Genomic DNA, 20,898 nt, shown 5'->3' with positions numbered 1-20,898 from the left:
TTTTAATAACCGTTTATTTTTCATGATGAGATTGGAGCTTAGTGCACCTCTAAACCTGTTGACTTACACTGTACTATATCTCTCTCTGACCCATGCTTCTTGTTATTCTGTACGTTAACTTTGGATCAGATAAATGAGGTAAGAAAAATACTTTTTTTGTGAGTTTATTTATTTATTTATTTTAGACTTGTAGATTTATATCACAAACCTGACAGGATCAGTAATGGTTGCTGGCTATTTTTAAGACCCTGTGGGATTAAAATATCACTTTTTTTTTGGATTTAGTTTGAAAAGGGCATTTACCAACAGATGTTATGCAGTATTATCAAATTATCTGACAGTGTTCAGTTGGTGAAATATGTAGAGCAGTGACATTTTTCTGTTTACTTTTTTCTTTAGCGTCACTGTGAAATGCTTTTTCTTCCCGTAGTCAGACATTGTTAGCACCACAAATCCTCCGCAGCTTGATTCTGATGTTTATAAAGCTTTTCAAAAGCATACTTAATACCCTATCAGTTATTAAGAGCATAATTTTTATAGTAAAAGTGCAATAGTTTGAAAGATAAATGGAATACCAATGTATAATTAAAGTGGACTGATCAATGATATACCCAGTCCAACAAAGTACCAAATTTAATTCTAAGCTCGGGCTACCTTGTGGATTTATTGACTGGAAATTGAATGTTACCATTAGAAGGGACACGATAAACACTTTAAACTTTGCAAAAGCCATGTTGTATACTTTGCAAAAGCTTTATAAGGCCGTGTGTGTTACAGACCTAACAAAGCATTTTGCATGTCCAGCCTCCTGCACCTGGGTGCACATTTTCACCGTGCAAACAGGAAGCAGAAACAAGTTTCAGCGTCATTAATGCTGCCATGTCATCACTGTTTCACTTGTGTTCGGCCTGTTTCATGTCAACAGAAATGTGTTGTATCTAGCCTACTGTGAGAATCCTGAAAAAAAAAATCTTTAAGCTCCAACCACAAATGAACACTAGTCAGTCTGAATGAGCCTCCTCTCCTCACATAGTAAAAGATTAATTAATACAGAAGCAACTCACTAAACGTTCCTGCTTCTGTTCGACCATCCATGTTTTCTTTTGGGTTTTTTTGTTTCTGATTTGTTTGTTTTTTTGTTTTTTTACTTCACCATGGTGTGTACTTTGTGTCAAATGTTTTATCCCTATCCACAGAAATTACTCTGCTTTTCACGTACGGTTAAGTAGTTCCAGACAAAGAAACAGCATAGCGGAATAACTGTGCAGGGACTGGAGTGCAGCAGGTAGCCTGTAATTAAAAACATACTAAGTTGGATTTCTGCCAGTGGGAATAATTGAGGAAGGTGAAAAACTACCTGCAGACAAGCTGCAGTAAAGTACAATTCATCACATACCTTTTGCTACTAAATACTTTTTACAGGTGGAGCCTTCAGTTGTTTTTCGATACGCGTCGGGCGAATAGCCATTTATTCCCTCTATGTGCATTTAACCTTTAAATTGAAAGCCTTCGTGTAATCTCTACCTCTTGGGACATTCATTATTTTACCCCCATGAGAATTCATGATCATAATGGCTGGAGGAATATGACTGTAGCGGGGTCACTCAGATTAAGAGAGAGCTATTTTAAAGTTGCCAGGTAACGCCTTTGTGCTTGAGGATGATTTGTCCTTACAGGCTTGATATTAGACTTGTATCCTTCACACCGACAGCACGACATTGGCCTGTGCGTTTCCTCAAGAAATACTGCCACTGGAGGAGGCCTTTATAATCCATCTTGGGGACATGCTTCCATCTTCAGTGGAAGGATGGAACATATTTTTAGCATATTAAAGCTGTTTCTCAGTGAAATCACTAATCCTTAGGACTTCATACAGGAATATGTCCTTGTGTGGTCTCTGAAAGGCCTTTATATGCTAGACAAACTGCCTGCTGCCTGCCACAGCACTGAGATGAATCGAGCCATCAAGTCTTAGAGCAGTGATGATTGAAGACGATGCCTCCTACTCCTCACTAAAAGGAACTCTCAAACAGTCTCTTTAACCTCCGTTAAACGTTCCTGAATCTTTATTTGCAGATGGTCTGCCCCGTAATGTATTACCTGACTTTTCAAATGTGCATTAGCTTACTTTCAAAAAGACAGAAAACCATGATTTTCTGCAGGCTAGTCCGCTCTGAGCCGGCCCTGCCCGCCCTTGCTGAACAGCGGTGGACTGGCAGTGTAGATGTATTTTCATAATTTGGCTTAATTGTGCCTGGTGTGCCATCAGAATGGAAATCTCCCCAGTGAGAGATGATAAATATTTCATGAGGGTAATCTGAGCGGAGCAGTTTTGATGTGTAGACGATGAGCTGGCTTTATTTTTCCCTGCGACGAGCTGATTGAGTCCTTCAGATGAGGGAGACAGACAGCCGCCGCGGTTGCTCCGCCCAGCAGAGCGGCACAGGGGGAGAGGTTTGAGTGTGACACCCGCTGCATCTGCCCTAATGGCACTCGCTGTTTGACACAACTCCCCGGGATCCACCATCCTCCCTGTGTTTCCTGCCTAATAACACTGGGAATCTATCTCTTTCTGTGTCTGTTGCCAGCGCTCACTTCCTCCGGTTTTGTAGAGCTGAAAGAGAAAGAATGTATTCTTTAGCCTGGTTATCATTTGGAGTGTTCACACATGACACAATGTTTCATCCCCCCCTCTCTGTCCTGTTTTCTCTCCTTTCAGAGCTTTTTTGAAGGACAGTCTGCGCCATGGGATTCTGCCAAGAAGGATGAGAACCGCATGAAGAACCGATATGGGAATATTATTGCATGTGTGTACAAAGCACCTCCTCAACGCTCATGAATTTTTGTTCTCATTCTTCTGCCTGATTTATTGGCCAGGCTTGTGACTGGATGACTATAAGCTGCTCAAACCGAGTTTTATTATCAGCCAACGAGAGCAGCCTTGACCTTTCCAATCTACTTTTATATTCATCTTCCTTTACCGTCTTTACTGTTATGAGATATAAGCCTATGCAGGATATGGCACACAAAGCTTATACAGTGTTTGGAAAAAGAAATGTTGCTTTTGCAATTAATCGCTATACGAGTTCAGTTTAACCCTCTTTAATAACTGATGCCATGGAAAACCTTTGAAGATCTACTTCTTCTGACTCACATCAGTTAAAGGGGCATTGCACAACTTTGGAACAAAAATGACGTCAGCTATCCACAGTTACGAAAATGTCATTTGAAATCAAAAGTTAAGGCTCTGCGGTTCTCTTGCCATCAATTGTTCCCCACATTTAAAAAGATTATTATGCTGCACGTGTATTATTTTGTTGCTACTAAATTTTACTAAAGTAGCAAGTTTTAAGGTCAGTGACTTAAGAAAAAATGGTTTAGACTATGATTTTGTGATTTTTACCTGACAATAGGGTGGTGGCGGTTTTAATGAAGACTGTCACGTAAACGCTGTCTATGAGACATGTTGCATTTTTACAGCACCAATTTCATTTTTGCCTCTGTATGATGCCAGTCTAACCATGCTTTTATTGCTCTATCACCCCCTCTCCTCCTCTTATAATTTCTCTCTATTCCTTTTTACTGTCTGTCTCTCTGTCCCTCTCCCCCTTTTCTTCTCCCGATGCCCTCGTTAATATGATTAATTCAACACTGGTTTCTTCCTCTCTGCCTCTCTTCCAGATGATCACTCCCGTGTCAGGCTGCAGGCCCTGGAGGGGGAACAGAGCTCCGATTACATTAATGCAAATTACGTTGATGTAAGTACACACACCAGCCAGCGCCACCAACGCAAAGGTCAGTCCGCTTCCTCTTGGGGGGAGAGAGGGCGTGCTGGTGCCGCCGTCACAGGGGGCCTGAGGGACAGTGCAGCCCAGCCGCCTGTCCATCACAGCTACAAGCACACACACAAACACACTGCTTTTATTTGACTTTAGAGGGCTGCTGTATCACTCTGTTCATTGGATATATTAAGAGAAATGAAGATCAGAGGCTGACAGCACTGGGAGAGAGAAAAGGCAAACCCGCACAGAGGGGAAACTGAGGTTATAGTTTTGGACTTTGCTTTGAACAACATTATAGTTGAGAACCAAAAAAAAGAGAGAGGGAGTGAGGTTTCATAGATGATTACTTAGTAAAGTTATAGTGAATAAAGCTGAAATAATACACAGAATTTCAAATAGAAACAAAGCACATATACAGACAAAAAAAGTTAAAGTTGTTAGCAAAGCTTCGAAAACTGTTCTGTTGCTTTTGTAACACTGGAAACAATGTTCAAGATTAACAATCAAACGGGTTGCTGTATGTAACTCAATTTACTACAATAAATAATTCGTGTGAGTTTTTCTGACCCGCACAGCCTACAAACCAGGCGGATCTGATAGCTCATTATTTATTTGCTGTGGCAGAATGTGCCTGGCCTGGTTCCCACAGAAACATATTTTTTGCCTGGCCTTGCCTTTGTAGGTCCACTCACAACCATTTATCTGCTATGAGGTGGGTTTGATGCAGTGACTTGCATATCTGCCTGGGTCTGGTTGATGCTGGGTGTAGGCTTGGTCTCGACTTGTTGATAACACCCTCTGTAAACTAAACTGAGAGGTTCCAGCATAGCATTAGCTGCAACAGATCAGCTGATGACCCTCTCTATATGTGGTAGATGGTCTCTAGGCTGCACTAGTTACGTTGCTTTCACCTACAGTCACACAAGGGAAAATGGTGATTGAAAACCATGGTTTGACCAAAATTATTGCAATCATGTGCAGCTGTGTGCCTTGCGATGGAAATTAGTTACCTCAACTATTTGCAATCAGTCCCAGACAGCAAAAAAGAAAGAAGAAAAAAAAACAAAAAACCTTTACCAATCACCAAGTTTTCTTGTGCATGGAGTTTGCCACCCTGTTTTTTCCTCTAGTGCGAATGGGGCCTTAGCCTGCCTGCAACTGTTTCATATCTACAAGCTACTTTGCAACCTGCCTGCACCCTAGATCTGAGTTAATATTATGCCTGCACTCTTCTGAAAAGAGGGATTTTGCTGCTGTTCTCTTTGCATCCGGCTGAAAGTGCAGTAGGTCCCAAATGAGAGCTATAATGTAAAATATAATTCAAATAACATTCGTCTTTTGAGTCTAGTGAGCCTTACTGAAATGTCGTTTCTGATATTAAAGTTTGATGATTTATATGTCTACCTATCCACGCTTGTCTACTTCATAAGACATTTGTAGCAAGACAGGAAAGTCCCTGTAGTGTTATATTTACTTATTCCAGAGAACAGTCGTGAACATAATTTTAGGACCTGGTGGTTAGGAAATTTAAAATTAGTTAAACTTTTGAAACGACTGCCGTGGTTGTTATTCTAGCGAGGAAAATCTTCACAGATTGTATTTGATCTCTCTGCTTGATATCTGCATAAGGCAGCTGCTGATTTCGTTACTCTTAGATGCTGAAAAACTCTCAAGGACGCCCTAAATTAAAGTAGACACAGCAGTATCTGCAGAGGTTCGGTTACACTTCTTACCTCAGGGAAGTCCTTGCAAAACAGCTTCTACATGCACTGGAATGACTTGGCATGCTGTTACAGTAAGTAAAAGTTATTATAAAGTGGCGTCAGACATGGCTCAGGTTTTAAACAGTCCTAACTCACTTAGCTCACACAGTATAGAAGCTCCTGATCTGACCTGATTTGCTCTTAATAGCAGTGTTAGTAGCAGGATGTGACCAATCACTGCAGCTCACTGGTCTCCTTAGGCAGATGCTTCCACTCCATGTGTAATGGGCTGGTGATGTACCTGACTCCCTAAGTGGTTTTTTCGCTCAGGAGAGAACCCTCCCTCGGTCTCCCATCTTCTCTTCCCCCACCCCTCTAATGTGGTAATTTGTAATCTCTTGTTACGCCTTCAAACATAAATTCATAATGCAAGGTGTGCCACAGCAAATGCAGGGGGCTTAAATTATTTACCTTTCCCACCATTCAGTTTATGGCCCATTATGCTGCAAAAAGTGGCGCTGCGGAGAAGACGCTCGCAATAGAGAGGGTCCCATTATAAGATAAGAATATACGCATATTAAAGAGAGCCCTGATTGAAACGGATTTCCATCGCTCTGCCAGCTTCATTGGAAAAGTACTTAGTAGAAATGCAGGCAGATGGGTAATGATGTTTTTGCTCTTCAGAAAGCTTTTTAACCCATCTAAAAGCTTGTCCTGCCTAATAAACTCTTATGTGTAGAACATTTCCCACAGTGTTTGTTATTGTACTCTATAACACTGCCGATTATTCCGAGCCATTCTGGTATGTTTCCTTTCTCTCCAGCTGATTGAGTATTTTCATAAACCTTTGGAAGGCAGAGGAAACGTAGTGTAATAGCCTGTTTGCTGTAGAGTCATGTGTGTACATATGGGTTTTTGCTGGGTCTCTTAACTGGATATTGGGGTGATGCAGTGGTTCGGTGAATTTGCAGGCTTGTGCAGAAATCACTCAGTTGTTCACAAAGCTCCTCTCTCCTAAAATGTGTTCATGTTCACTGACTGCTAATTTGCCTCGGCAGAAAACATCATCTGATTCACATTACAATTTTATCAGTGTAACCACAAAATGATATTTAGCAAAGCTGCAGACTCGTTACTGAAACAGTACCTACTCCCCGTCTGCAAGACTATCACCATCAGCATACAGTAGTTTGATTTTCCAAACTTTTCTGAATCCATAATGACTTGAGCCATAAAACGGGATGAGCTAGCTTTTACAGTATTTAAGCAAGTCAACAGGCTCTAACCCTCATCAAGTGGTCTTGTATCCTAAAGCTAACAGCACATGGGAGAAAAGAAGCAAACTTTAACCTTGTGTCTTAAACATCCAACCACCCATCCTTGCTGGCTTAATCCTGCAAGGGGCTTGGGGGCAAAAATAAGCAGAGGGGACGACTGCTTATGGTAATTTGGTTAACCAATTTTTTTTACTGCGAGGTGCTCACTCTGTATGTTTTGGCACACAGATCTGTACATCTGTGGCCACTTTAAACGGCTCAGAAGTGAAACTTCTTCCCACAGGTTTGGGACCAAGATTTCAACAGTTCAACGCAACATTTCCCTTTTCCTGTAACAGACTCAGCTTCAGGTAAAAGGATCCAGTAAAGAAGGAAGAAGGGAAATTTGGAGAAAAGAGAAAACACATAATCATGAAATAAAAGTCAAAAGATGTTTTATTTGGGGTGCTGGGTGTATTTATAACTTTTTTTTTTTCTAACTTGAAGGTATTCGTATGAGTCTTCAAAAAAGATTTAAGAATATGATCATAAAAACCTAATAATTATAATAATAATTCAATTTTAAAGGCCTTAGGGATTGCTTGGCATAAGGGGCCTCAGGGCATTTTCTTTGCTTTTTTCCCCTTTAGCAATATGACTTATTTGTAGAATTTGTAGGATAAGGATGTTACATATTCTAGATTGAGGGGGGGGTGCTAGGGGAAAAATGTGAAAATATCACTTACTCTGTTTTCTCCTAAATGTATTTGGCAAAGCAAAAATTTCCAGGTAATAGGGATAGGTATTCCAGATTTGCAAAAGTAGGCTATCTAATGATATTCAAATTGAAAATACCAGTTCATGCCCACAGGCAAAAGCACTTCATGCTGCATATTTTAGACATTCCATTCGCCAGCTTTTCTTACTGGAAAGAATTAATGATCACTGTAATTAGCAATGCAGCAAAACACAGGCGGCACATTTAATTCCTGCTCCTAACTTATGCAGCCCTGGAAAATAAAAGTACTTTTTCCAGTTAATAAGAGCAATATTGACATTTCTACATCTTTACCTTCTCGTGTTAAAGATTTGCTCTTGCGTGCCTGGTATAACATGCTTACAGAAAGCCACGAGCCCATTTATAGTAAGCGTTACTCACCTGACACTCACTGTCAGGGCCCTTCCTTTCTTTCCGTCTCTCCCTCGCTAATCCGACAGAGTATTGGGCCTCCACTTTACTTGACAGAGCATACATGAAAGCACAAACAAATCTCCTCCTCAGTCCAGAGATAAAGAAGTCATTAAAAATGGAGGACAGCTGAATAGCTGGAGGAGCCCTGTGGATGAGTGAGTGAGGAAAATATCCTTTGTGTCTTTTCTCCCTTCATTGGAGGAGCGTTAATCACAGTCCAAGTTAAATTGAATATGAGTGAGATAAGCAGAGCAGCAGGGGTGGATGGGAAGTGGTGGTGGGGGGGGGTAGACAATCAAGGGGAGGCTGGGGCGGGGAAGAGCCTTTAAGTCCTAATGTTTTGTTTCCTGCCTCATATCTCTGGAGAGAAGACAAGGAATTGGACAAATAAAACTTGAAGGGATTAGAGTAATCCGTGAGACTAGGGGCCTATTGTGAAGATCAGTGCTGTTAGTTGTATCTTGGGGATTATCAACACTTTGGCTGCTTACTCCAGAGGTGTGCCGTATATAGTGTATGATGGAGAGTGTTTTTTGCATCTTGTATCTAGCAGCATCCATCATGAGCTTTCAGTCGTGCATCTTGCAGTTGGATGTTGAAACAAAGAGCTGAAAGGGTGTGCAGTGGCAAACAGCTGGCAGAACTACAATGCAGAGTATTTCTTGAAAGCAAGCACGCAAATCTCTCAAATAATTCCTCTTGCGGCGGAGCGGCGTAGGAGCGAGAGTTCATCTTGGCTGCATAAACGCAGGGCATCTGAAACAAACAAAAACAATGCGTTAACTGGGATTTCTATACAGGTCAAATCTGTTCAGTGATGAATGTGATGGTTCGCATTGTAGGAACAGACTGAGTTTGCATGCAAAGGTCAAAAAAACCAACTAAATGTCAAGAGCAGTGTCTTTTTTTCTTTTCTTTTCTTTTTTTCTTTTTTTAGCCTCTCTGCGCTGGTCTTTCAGAAGTAGATGGAACATAAAGTGATTCTTATATTCTCTCCTTTTTTTTTCTCTGTTTGCAGGGCTACCACAGGCCAAATCACTACATCGCCACTCAGGGTAAGAATAAAAAACTTTCTAAAAATTGCAAGACTAGATTGGTGTGTGTGGGCGGTGAGAATTTAACGGTGTCTGTTTGTTTGGGCAGATGGATGTGTGCAGGTGTTTGCGAATATCTATCTGAACATCCCCGTCGTTGTTTACATACGCTCTTGCAAACTACTCTTTGATGCTCAGTCAGGTGTGTGCTCGGGGAGTCTGGTGCCTCTCGGTGTGCACACGCAAACGCACGTACCTACGCGCCTCTGAGCAAGCGTAGCGGCACGCTTTCTCGCTGTCTGTTTCCATCCCGTCGGTGGTGTGGGAGCCATTAATCAGGCAGTCTGGGAGTAGGCTGAATAAATAAATGGATTAGCTGACATGTACAGGCGCATTTTGTCACTGTGTTAATCTGGCCGGCAGATTCGCAGAGTGAGGAGCACTTACCGTGACCCCAGAGGTTAAGTCTGATTGATGGTTAATTGTTATGAATTTTGCATCGCGAGCCTCACTCCCACACAACAGGGCAGCATGCATGGGGATTTTACATACCACTTAAGAAAAAAAAACAGTGGAGGAGAGGAAAAAAAAAAGATAAAGGCAGGGTTTTTTTTATTATTATTTTTGCGAAGAGGCTTTAATGGATTCACAATCTGCTTTGGCGGAGCTGGGAGTTGCATAATTACCTGTTTATTAGTGCATTGCCTCTCTTCCTCAGTGTCTCAATTAAAACAACGCTCTGGTTGCTCTTACTTCAGAAAGAGAGAGCATACTAATCAGGCAGTGGTCGCTCTGTTTGCACATTTGTCTGTATGAATGGCACCTAGTTTGAACTGCCTCGCGCTGACCGCTGAGTCCAGCACTCGAAACTGAGCTGTCAAGTGTCGACTCTCTCCTGTGCGCCTCGAGTTCACCAAAATAAGGCGGTATAACTGGCAAATTCAACTCTGAAAGAGTTTCATCTGGATTATTATGACTTCTATAATTGTCCTATAGTCATTAAGAGCATTCCAATTTTCATTAAAAAAATATGCATGAGGAGATCAGCAGTCAAAGAAATGTTGCAAACAAGGCCCTCTCTAAGATGGAAAGCTCGAGAAGCCAAACGTGTTTCCATTCAAGTTAATTAGCCCCAGTTTTCTCATTGAGCTTGCATAATAAGTCCTCATTTTCCATCGACTGTATCGCAAGCATAAGGTTTTTCACTGGGTAGATCCATCCAGTACGAAAGCGTGGAGGTGTGTGTGTGTGTGTGAGAGAGAGAGTGTGGAAACATCTGTATTCTCTGGGAGACCAGGCCCTTTTATAATTCATCATCAGCTCCGGCAGACTGACAGGAAGGAAGCCTCAGTCTGCTGACACTGAAGCAAAGAGCAGCCAGAGATGATAGGAAAGCCAGACACAGACCTGTCTCTCTCAGCCAGACAAACGGCATACTGTAGCACCTGAAAAGAGCACCTGGGCATTGGCACACTTGCTGAAAATGAGGGAGTAGTCTTCCTCTCTCCCCCAGTAAAGTTTTTCAGTGAATGACACTTCCACTCAAGTCCACTGGGACCAGCAGTAGCTCAGGAAAATGAGACCCGCAATACTGCTGGATAAGCTAAAACATCTTTGTCATAAATTGGTTGTGGAGGTGGTTTGCGGTGTGCTTAATATGGCAGACAGGTGGGATAACGTTGTCCCCGTTCTATAATGCTATAAACTACAATGACACTCATTAGTTTGGGGTTTATTGACGAGTCCCTTTGCTCTGTCAAGGTGACAATGGCAGGTAGAACAGCTGTCACTCCATAAAAGCCTCATCACCCAAGCTCTGCTCCTCATTATGTAGGTCAGTCTCTCATCCAGAGCTTCTTTTTTTCTGCAGCAATACAATAACTGTCTGTCAGTAATTCTCTAACTGCAGCTCACCTACTTAGCAGATTGAATGTGTGCATGCACCTCAGCCCTCCCATATTGACGCCTCGCCTCTGTCCATTATTATGTCCTGCAGATCGCTTTAAATACTGATCTGACATGAGCTTCCTTCTAGTGGAGACTGAATTACACTGACACCGGGGATGCAAACAGCTGCGATAACCCCCTGCATCCTCTTGGTGATGTGGAAAATATTCATGACATGGGAAAGGGTTCAATTTCATCAAGCTTTCCCCCTCCGGTCTTCTCCGCTTTCCCCTCCTTCACAAGCAGCAAATGTCACCAGGAGCCCAAAAGTTTTATTATTTACAGGTTAACATCTCAAAGCCCAGCAGGGGAGGTGTGGGGTTGGGAGATGGGAAGAGAGAGAGAGCAAATCAATGATAAGCGAGTGTACATTATGCCACAGCCTGCCACATGTAATATTAATGGGCAAGAGGGGAACATCACCTGCATGTTTGTCTGTGAGTGTCTGTGTGAACATGTTGATCAGAAATTTTTTGCCGTACCTGGCTTGGGGATTCTACAGCTGTCACACTCTTTGCTTCTGAGGAGGTGCAGGCCTAGTCCCAAAACACAGCATCAGCTGCAGCAGCGTTAGCTCTCTGACAGCTGGAAGTGAAGCTCCTACTTGTGTTCTGCCTCTGTGAAGTGCCTCTTCCAAACTTCACCAACTAGGCACCACACACTCTGTACTACAAACAGTGCGCTCTGCTTGTATTCTTCAAGTGAGCTCTCAGACTGATTTCTCTGAAAATATCCTGTGGCCTAGTCTTTGAGAATGTAAGCTTCCCCCTCGGTACAGTTAGCTATCAAGATTATTTGTTTGTGTCGAAAGTGATTTTTTTTTTTTTTAATAGTGTTTGTTTGTTTGTTTTCTTGAGACTTTATTTTTTTATCTTAAAGGTACCAGAAATTAATTTTGATTGCCTGAATCTGTATTTTAAAAAGATTGTTCAAATTTGACAGTACTGCCACACTTGCTCTCTTGAACAAAAGCCAAGAGGAGGTTAGCAATGGTTAAGTACAGTGCTGTGCAAGTCTTAAGTTACCACTGATCTCTTTATAGTTTCTTTGGAAGAAGCCAGGCTTTCTCTGTTTTGTTTTTAGTTTTGTGAGAAATAGTTCTCCAAGCGTTTCTAAAGGTCTTTCAAAGGTTTTCTTTGGGCACTGAATACATTTTTTTTTACTCATTTCAGTCCAGTTCTTGTACCCGACAATTTTCAGAGAAATGTTTTTGTTAAGCATCTTAGCACTGGCCTATGAATAATTCAAGCATAAAAAGGACCTAACTCAGGGGATGAACCACTTCTGTGTCTATGCATAACAAAAAAGTTGGCAAAGGACCAATTTTAAATTGTAACTTTAGGCAATTTTTTACAATTTCCACGTTAAAATGTTCCCATTTCTTTAGTTGACAGCCATAAAATCGTGTTTTTATGGCAAGCCTAAAATACTATCTACTGATTGACCAGCATCTGAAAGTCATGTTCTTAAGAAAAAATCCATCAAAGATCTGGCACAGGATCTGAGAGATGCATCTGCCCCTTCAGTTGATTTATCTGCTGTTGTGAGTCCTCATCATAAATGGTCTTAGTCGAAGGGCAGTTTTTGAAAAAGCCATTCTTCAAGAAGAGAAACTATGAGGAATGGCTTAGGTATCCCAAATTACACAATAGCAGCTCTGAAAATCAGTAGCAGCAGAGCTTGTGGAGTGATGGAGGAGGTCAGGTACAAAAAATGAGTGTGTAAAACACGATGTGGGCTCTGTAATCATTTAGAGCTGTGTTTCAGCCAGTGGTGTTGATGGTCTTGTTAAAATTGGTGGACCTGTGAACACATAAAAGTAACGAGATCTTGATCCAACATGCAGGTTCATTCAGCATCCCAAACATGCACCTATAACTTGGCAGGAAAACATACCATTGAACACCATCAGTCTTTGACCTCCCTTGAACTCAGTGTTATTAACAAAAGGCAAACAAAAGGCCAGCATCCAAAGAAGAGCTTCAAGTGTCTTCCAGAAGCCTGGAGAACTATTGTTGAAGACTACAGAAAAAAGATGTTGAATAATAAGATACCAAAATATTCACTTTAAAGTTTTTTAGAATTGCTTTATATACAGCATTTCCATGGATATATGCACGTTTCAATACATTGCAGCACATCTTTCCCATTTTCCTAGAAAAATATAAAGAAATGAGAGGGGGGTTCAAGACTTTTCCACAGTACTGAATAGCATATACACTGGAAACAAGAGGAAAATATCTGGTCTCATTCAAATATTCAAAGTTTAGCTGCCACCACTTTAAGAGAACACTAACCAACACACTGAAACTTCGTGTAAAAAGGACGACTTGTTGCCAATGAATTGATTCACCTCACAACTCAAAGCTGATGTTCTTCTCACAAGCCAACTGCATGTGCTATTTCTTATCTGGCACCCGCGTAATCCAGAAAACATGATTCCTATTTAATGTAAATAACTGTCACAAGCATCAACAGCAAACATGAACATTAAGGTTAAGGTAATGCGGGGGTTCTGGTTAAAATTTGCAATGCGCTCAGTATCATACTACAGAATAAAGAAAAGAAAAGCCTGAACCTGTCACCCTTAAAATAGAAAACAAACTGTACTGATGGAAGTGATTTCTTTCAGGACGACAGCGTCCTGTCAGCATCAGATACAAAATGTAAGTGAATGTTTTTATGCAAATTAAAATACGACATTTTTGCTAGTAGACTTGGCTGTCACCAAATCTAAAGACCATTGAGTGACTTTGCAAAGTAATATTAAACAGTGCTTATGAAACAATTGTGTTCAGTGGCTTCAGTAGAGTTACAGATACTTGGAGAATCAGTCAGTCAAAAGTGCAGCAAAGACATTCAGGCTGCATGCTGTGGCCCAGCACCGCCTATGGCTAAAGAAAAGAGGTGCTTTCTAGACATTTTTTTAACTTACTGAAACAGGTTTTTGCGAACTCGATAATATAAAAGCTCCACTTTTATGGCTCATTGACTGCAGTGGCACATGTCAGCTTACAGCAGCAGAAATCTAGGATTTTAAAAGCATGCTATTTTTCAATGGAGATTGGTTAAGAAACCAATGAGTCTCTAAAATAAATTCTTTCCTCAACATTTGAAGCTGTTCACCCGTTCTGTGTGAAAGTTGTCAAATCAACTGTGTTAGCGATTCCTTTGTTCTTGTATATCTACTTATCAAGAAGCACACTCACTTCCTCATGGGTGTCATCAAGTTACAGTCCAGGAAGCTATCTGTACCCATTCTCCATCTCTGCATTCACAACAAAGCATAAATTGGTTGGCTTAAGCTTGGCAGGAGCCTCCCATTGGATGGTTTATCATATAATGCCAAGTAGTATTGTGTTACTGAAGTCCTACACACCAGCTGTCCTGCTTCTCATTCTTCCTCTCCCAAACTTCTCAGCAATGTGCATCTTTCCTCAGGGACAAGTGTGGGAGGTAGCGGAGTGGGTGGCTCAATCAGGTTGGGTAGTTATCGTAGAGACGGAAACCGAAGTCCTACAGTTAAATCGAGATATACCACCACATGCAAAGCACAGGAAGTAGGGGAATAGAGATGGAAGTTATGGAGTAGCCTTGTTCCAACTCTCTAGCTGTCTAGTTGAGAGATGCTATTTGTATTTTTACTGTAAAAGCACAAACAGGATGGAAATGTGTTTGCAGAAATGATGGTTGGTTTTGAATCATTTTTTGTTTTTCTTTTTCATTTCTTTAAAAAGTCTTTTTAATTAAATTTATCTGCTTTTAGAAATAGATGTTTTTAAACTCTGTCAAACAGTATTGCACAATTAAATGCATGACAGTGAGGATGTGTTTAGGCACCCCACTAAGCAGATCAAACATGGCTTGATCAATCAAGTGAATAAAATGGTGATGACACTTTGTTGATGTCCTGAGGGAAATTAGGTTGTTGCAGAAGGCGTGAGTCAATAAGAAGCACAAACAGCACAATGATAGGATCCAGGAACTGCTGCAGCTCCTCATACTAAGGCAAAACAAATTAGTAACAATACAATATGATATATTCAAATGTGTTTTTATACTACATTCTATTTTAGCCCGTAATGATTTCATAATCGCTTTAGTTCTTCATTAAGGTTTCCCAAATTGTTGTTAATTTCTTTTAATTGTGTAGTTAGTGGTTTTATGATCATGGCACTCAAGCCAGATACGAAAGCCCGTATAGCTATGCAGTAGGGAGAACAACTCTCTTCATGCCCACCTTTGTTGTTGTTACTGCTTTTTATATAGATCTTTCCCTGGGTGTCCTAGTGATCTAGTGCTTACAGCTGCAGGAGGCATAAATCCAAAAAGTGAGATTTTTTTTTAAATAGGAAAACCTTTTCCTGCTACTATCCTCTCCCTTCAAGGCCATGCACATGTTCTTTATACACACTAAAAATAATGCTTTTGGCTGCATAGGGGATCTGAACCCTACTTTCCCAGGTGAAAGTCATCTGCATAACCCACAACACAAATTTCCCCAATGACTTTTTCGTTTTTTCTACTTTGTACTGCTCACCTTATCTGGTGTACAAGTCCTCTGCTTAACCAAAGTGTTGTGTCATGGACTAGACTCTTTAATTTACTACTAAAGTGAAAGGAGGTGTAATGTGCTTCCAGAGTAACCAACAATATCTACAATATGCTAAAACTTTTATGTGTTCCTTAAGATACCTTTAGGGTACATCACAGGTCAAAGTATCCTTGTTTCCTAACTGGATAACAGTTGTTCAAATTTGTATGAAATTAAGTGTATCCTTATGCTTCCATAGGAATTGAGAATGTAAGTAGCAGCCAGGTGCTGCTAATCAAATGCACTTCATGAATTCTCTCTAGAGCAACATGGCTAATGTTTATCAAGTTACGGCTGAAGAAGTTGTGGAAAAACTTCCTCTAAACAGATGAAACCAAAATGTGATGTTTGGTCATAATGCACCACACCATGTTTGGAGAAACTCAAATACAGAATATTGGCATAAATGCCCCATACCCATCATCAAGCACGGTGGTGGAGGGGTGATGATTTGGGTTTGTTTTGCAGCCACAGGGTCCTAGGCACCCGGAAGTCACTGAGTCAACCATGAACTGTTCTGTTTAGTAAAATATTCTATAGTCAAATGTGAGGCCATCTGTCTGAGAGTTTTGGGAACAGGACAATGATGCCAAGTATCACAGCAAATCTACAACAGAATCAAGGTGTTGCAATTGTCCAGCCAAAGTCCAAATGTTGTAAGAGAGCTGTGCATAAACAAATGACCTCAAACCTCAGTGAACTGAAGCAATGTTGTGAAAATTCCTCCATAATGATGTGAGAGACTTACAAAGCCATACAGATTTACTATTTTACTAATTGCTGATAAAGGTTGTTCTACAAGATGCTGAGTCGTGGTGCGTACTTTGTGCATTCCTGAGGAAAACTTTCTCTCTCTTTTTTTTCTTTCTTTTTCATGACTTGAGTTTTTACAGGTTTCAGTGGCCTAATGTTTATTAAATTTACCTGCCACATAAATGACAACGAAGAAAACGCCAGCAGCTTGTGTATCTGCCATGTTTTGTCTTAGCTTGTGCCTGTGTGTGTCTGCATAATTTGTTATGTCTCCAGGTAATTCGGGCCAACTCGGGAGAATGCACAGTTGTAGAGATTTGCATTCACTAATTAATTTGTCAGAAGTAATTTTTTTCTACTTGGTGCTTGATTAAAACTAATATTAATAATTTTAATTAACCAGAATAATAATTAAATTCAGCCCACAATTATTGCTCAGTGAAGTTTTAAATATTGGAGGCATTGACTGGCTCTCTGCTCATTTATTTTGATGTTCACCAGACACATTTGGGTCCGGTTCGGTGGAAAGGTTGGTGTTGAACAGATGAGATGTAGTGGTAATTACTTTGAGCTTTGCCATACACACGCATGTGCGGACGCACGGAGAACAGCAGCCGTTGGGCTCATATTTAAATTTGTGATTCGTTTTCCTTTCTCGTTTTCATCAGTGTTTAAGCTGTGTGTTGTAGAGTAAGCACTATGTGATGAATCTGATGTAGAAGCACCATGAATAAATTATACCTGACACGTCTTTCAGCGCTAGATCCGTGAAGTGAAAATGCCCTGTAAACTCTCTTGTTCCAATATGTCAGTAATACCACCAAATTTATGTTTGGAAGTTAATCTGAGGAAGAAGCTGACATTACTGATGAGAAAACATTACCCACAGCATGCACGTCAGCAGTAAAGCGCATTACCAAATTTAGTGATAGATGGTCCATTGTGGCAAACAAATTCTTCCACTAATAAATATGAAAATAAACTTGGAGACATGGAAACTTAGGTAATTGTTTTAAGGTACACAAATTTACAATCTGCCGCTTGCCTGTTAGAATGCATATTAGAGTTCAATGGTCCCCTGTTAGTCATTAGTAAACACTTACAAATGCTTTATTCTGCACTACCGTATTCTACAACTACTGGACTATTATCTAAGCGTTTACCCTAGTGACCCTCCTGCATACTAATCATTGATAGTTACAAAGTTTTGTGCCTGTAAGGTGGTAATGCTACGAGTCCTTTCTCTGAAATGTCCGTTCTTATATAACAAAATGGCAAACTGCAAGTGTTAATATTATCCAAATAACCCTAAAATAACTCTGAATATATCTTGCAGTCTAAAGTGAGGCTCGCTCATAAATAATTCTGTAGCCTAAGACTTATTCTGCAGTAATTAGGAGGGGAAAACTCTTAGGTAATGGCCTCGTGGTTTAGGAATATGGCCATGCAAAATAAAAGTAGTAAGTGCACTTTATCGACGAATATGAGCCAACATACCACTAATAATAGCAATAATATGCAACTGATTATTGCTCATATATGAACCACTGAAGGTTATACATTAACGTGTTTTTGGATGAACCAGATTAACCAGATGTGTTTACAAGATGCCAAACTTGTAGTTTTTTAAAGGGTACTATTAATGTGTAACATGCGTTGAAGCCCACAGAGATTTGTTAGTAGTTAAGGGAAAGAGCTAGACTGCAATAAAACCTGACTGAAGCCTCAACACCCCAATACTTGTGTGAAGCTATTGTAAGATATTTAAGGTAGGTTTGGGGGGAAAAAAATATTTGTAAAATGTAATTTCCTCTCTATGTCTCTCCTAGGCCCCATGCAGGAGACGGTATTTGATTTCTGGAGGATGGTCTGGCAGGAGAACACTGCAGCTATCGTCATGGTGACCAACCTGGTGGAAGTGGGCAGGGTGAGTATTTATGACACGTTCACTTGAACTGCACATCTCAAATAAGATTACCTTGCCCCCAGTCGACTAACAGCCTGATTGTATTTCAAGGCAAACTGAGACACCTTTTGTTATTATCTTTGAACATCAGTCCCCAGATGTTTGTGTGCACGCACGCGCTGACTTAGTGAGGCATGGGACTCGTGTGCCGCCAGCTCTTTTTTCCATCTATCTGATCAGTGAGAAGTGAGAAGAAACTGATTGATGGCCTTCATTACCAGAGAGGCATCCAGGCGTCTGACTACTGTTTCATCTCAGTGGCTCTATAACAGGAGATTAGACTCCGCTGAAGCCGCCAGCTCCTTCCAAGCTCCTCCGAGCAGAAACATCTCTTAATGCTGTCCTCACTGGACAAAAGGGGACTGTTATTGAGTAGTGAGGGCAGTTCATAATGTTCAAACTAATGGTAAAGCCTTGACTTTTCTTGTTCACTACAGCATGTGGCCTGCCTCAGGGGGGGAAAAAACCCAGAGCCCTGCTTCAGTCCTAATTTGTTCCACTTAACTCGCACTTTAGTTCCTCCTGGTTAGGTTATAATCAAGAGAAAATGAAGGTCTTAACATACAGTGTAATGCTTTGACTGCCACGGGATTTTTCTCTAAGAATTTTAAATACACTGAAAGCCCTTTTAAAAAGAGGCGCACCTTGATTTTGCTGATGTGCATTTTTGGTGGGGCTTAAATGTAGCAGAGCTGATAATGATTCATAGCCCCATCTCTAGGTACCTCATTAGGCCTTTCCTCTAGAGTAGCGGAGTCCAGCCCACCCCGCACCTTCTCCACACCTGCTTAGCTTCTGCGCCGTACTCGGCGGGCCCCGGCCCTCAAACCGTCTGTTATATGATCCTTGTCCAATGGCGGGCGGTAGGCACAGTTGGTCACAGTGACGGTAGCTCCACAGAGGGCCCTATAAAATCACTCCACCGTATCACAGTGGGCCATCTGCTCGGCACAGTCACTGATGAACTCTGGGAAATCCTGGCACACACACACACAGAAGCACACGCAGCCTCTCTCCCGCTGGTTTCAGACAGGGGGGCGGTGCTCGGCACACTTTAATGTACGAGAGATTTGGTTTGGAAGTCAGCGTGCTGATGTGTGTGATGAGGTGATGCTCCATGTGCTTCTTTTCTATACACTCTATCCATATGAGTGATGACGTGTAAGACCTGTGCACGCTGGTCACGTGCTCATAAGTGTGCCCGCACAAAAGAACATCTGTGTCTATGCTGGCATATTTTAGCCCAAAGGCTAATTCCCCCCCAAACTAGGCGCCTGATAAAGTGATCTAATAAGGTAATGGCTTTTGCCTAACTCAATCTGGCTGGAAGCGGACGGTGGACTTGTGATTGTCATCAGGGATTAGTCATCAGGGGTGTCAGAGAGAGGGACCTCCAAGTCCCCCTCTGTCTGTGTCATTCCACAAACCAAAATCTCATTTCATTCGTAATCAGCGCATAGACGCCAGGAATGAAAATTGAATCTACTTGTGGCTGATGTCGCATTTATACCTCATCAAAAATGATCATTCTCTGATATACCTCCGTGATCTCAATCTCTATTACCAGCCTTACTTCCCTCTGTATCAACAGTTTAATTGGGAAGGGGGGGGGGGGTAATTTTGCGCTCTTATGATACCTAATACAAGTAATATTTCCAGTGGGGTGTTTTAGATTTCTGTTGGGAAATCTGTTTTAAACAGCTCAGGGTTTATTATTTCATATCAATATTGGATTGTCATTATATTTCCCTCATTTAATTGTTGTACACAATTTTTTTTTTTTATGTTTTATCCTATTTCACCACACTGGTAGTCAATTTTTTAAGGTGGAGAAATCACATACCCCCATTGCACCTACACTGTTCTGTTCCAGGTTTTTGCACAGTCCACCTTTAGACTCATTTTCACATTATCGACATGAGAATGAAAAAGCAATAACGTGCGAATGAACTCTCCCATCGATACATAAGATTCCCATTTACAGCAGATCCTTGACCGGGGGCCGAAACTAATATGAAGCAAATCTCATTTTGATTTGAAAGAAATGCTTCAAACGCTGAAATATCAGGTGGCAAATGGGGGCTAATGTTATGTGACAATTATCTTTATTGGAAAAAATGATGGCCTGGCAACTTGCAGAAATTCTAATATGAATGTGTGCAGTGAAGCATTGTGAATATAAATTCATTGCAGTTAGCATACAGCTTGTGAAGATGTTGTGTCAAACACTTGGTTTTGTCACTCTCAGGTGAAGTGCTGTAAGTACTGGCCTGATGATACGGAGATCTACAGAGACATCAAGGTGACACTGATAGAGACTGAGCTGCTGTCAGAGTATGTCATCAGGACCTTTGCTGTAGAGAAGGTACACTTTAACCTTTTAAACACTTTTTTCCAGTTATAAATACAGTCATAACTTTTCAGATGTAGCTTTCCTACCTGAATAGCTGGAGAAGGACATATATATAAGGCTTCTCTAGCACTTTATGAAAATGTTTATTAAATAGATGGATGGATGTTTAACATATATTAATATGCAACCTAACCTAATAGAATCATTTCTACCTCTCGATTTTTCTCTTTAACTATTGTTTATACCATATAAAAACTCCTAATTGTTACATTCTACTGTGACATTTTATAAAATCTTCAGGCAACATCCATTCAAAGA

The 20,898-nt window shown here is 40.9% G+C and overlaps 1 protein-coding gene across 9 annotated transcripts in view; it reads left to right on the top strand.

Moving 5' to 3' along the window:
• The window catches only part of LOC102212695 (protein tyrosine phosphatase receptor type M), a 162,202-nt gene that overhangs the window by 128,218 nt on the left and 13,086 nt on the right, over positions 1–20,898 (top strand). For 5 of the 9 annotated variants that reach the window (XM_005729068.1, XM_005729066.1, XM_005729064.1 and 2 more), the window contains 6 exons: positions 130–138; positions 2,720–2,807; positions 3,682–3,758; positions 8,952–8,988; positions 18,091–18,188; positions 20,476–20,592. In XM_005729068.1, coding sequence (XP_005729125.1) covers positions 130–138; positions 2,720–2,807; positions 3,682–3,758; positions 8,952–8,988; positions 18,091–18,188; positions 20,476–20,592 — 426 coding nt within the window. The remainder of the gene's footprint in view (positions 1–129; positions 139–2,719; positions 2,808–3,681; positions 3,759–8,951; positions 8,989–18,090; positions 18,189–20,475; positions 20,593–20,898) is intronic. The other 4 variants (XM_013909825.1, XM_013909826.1, XM_013909824.1 and 1 more) reach the window with 1 other exon arrangement.

The sequence above is a fragment of the Pundamilia nyererei genome, unplaced genomic scaffold, assembly GCF_000239375.1.
Source record: "Pundamilia nyererei isolate P.nyererei 1_Seehausen unplaced genomic scaffold, PunNye1.0 scaffold00031, whole genome shotgun sequence".
Classification (NCBI taxonomy): domain Eukaryota; kingdom Metazoa; phylum Chordata; class Actinopteri; order Cichliformes; family Cichlidae; genus Pundamilia; species Pundamilia nyererei.
The sequence above is the reverse complement of the archived record's forward strand: the minus strand, read 5'-3'. Positions and strand labels throughout refer to the sequence as shown.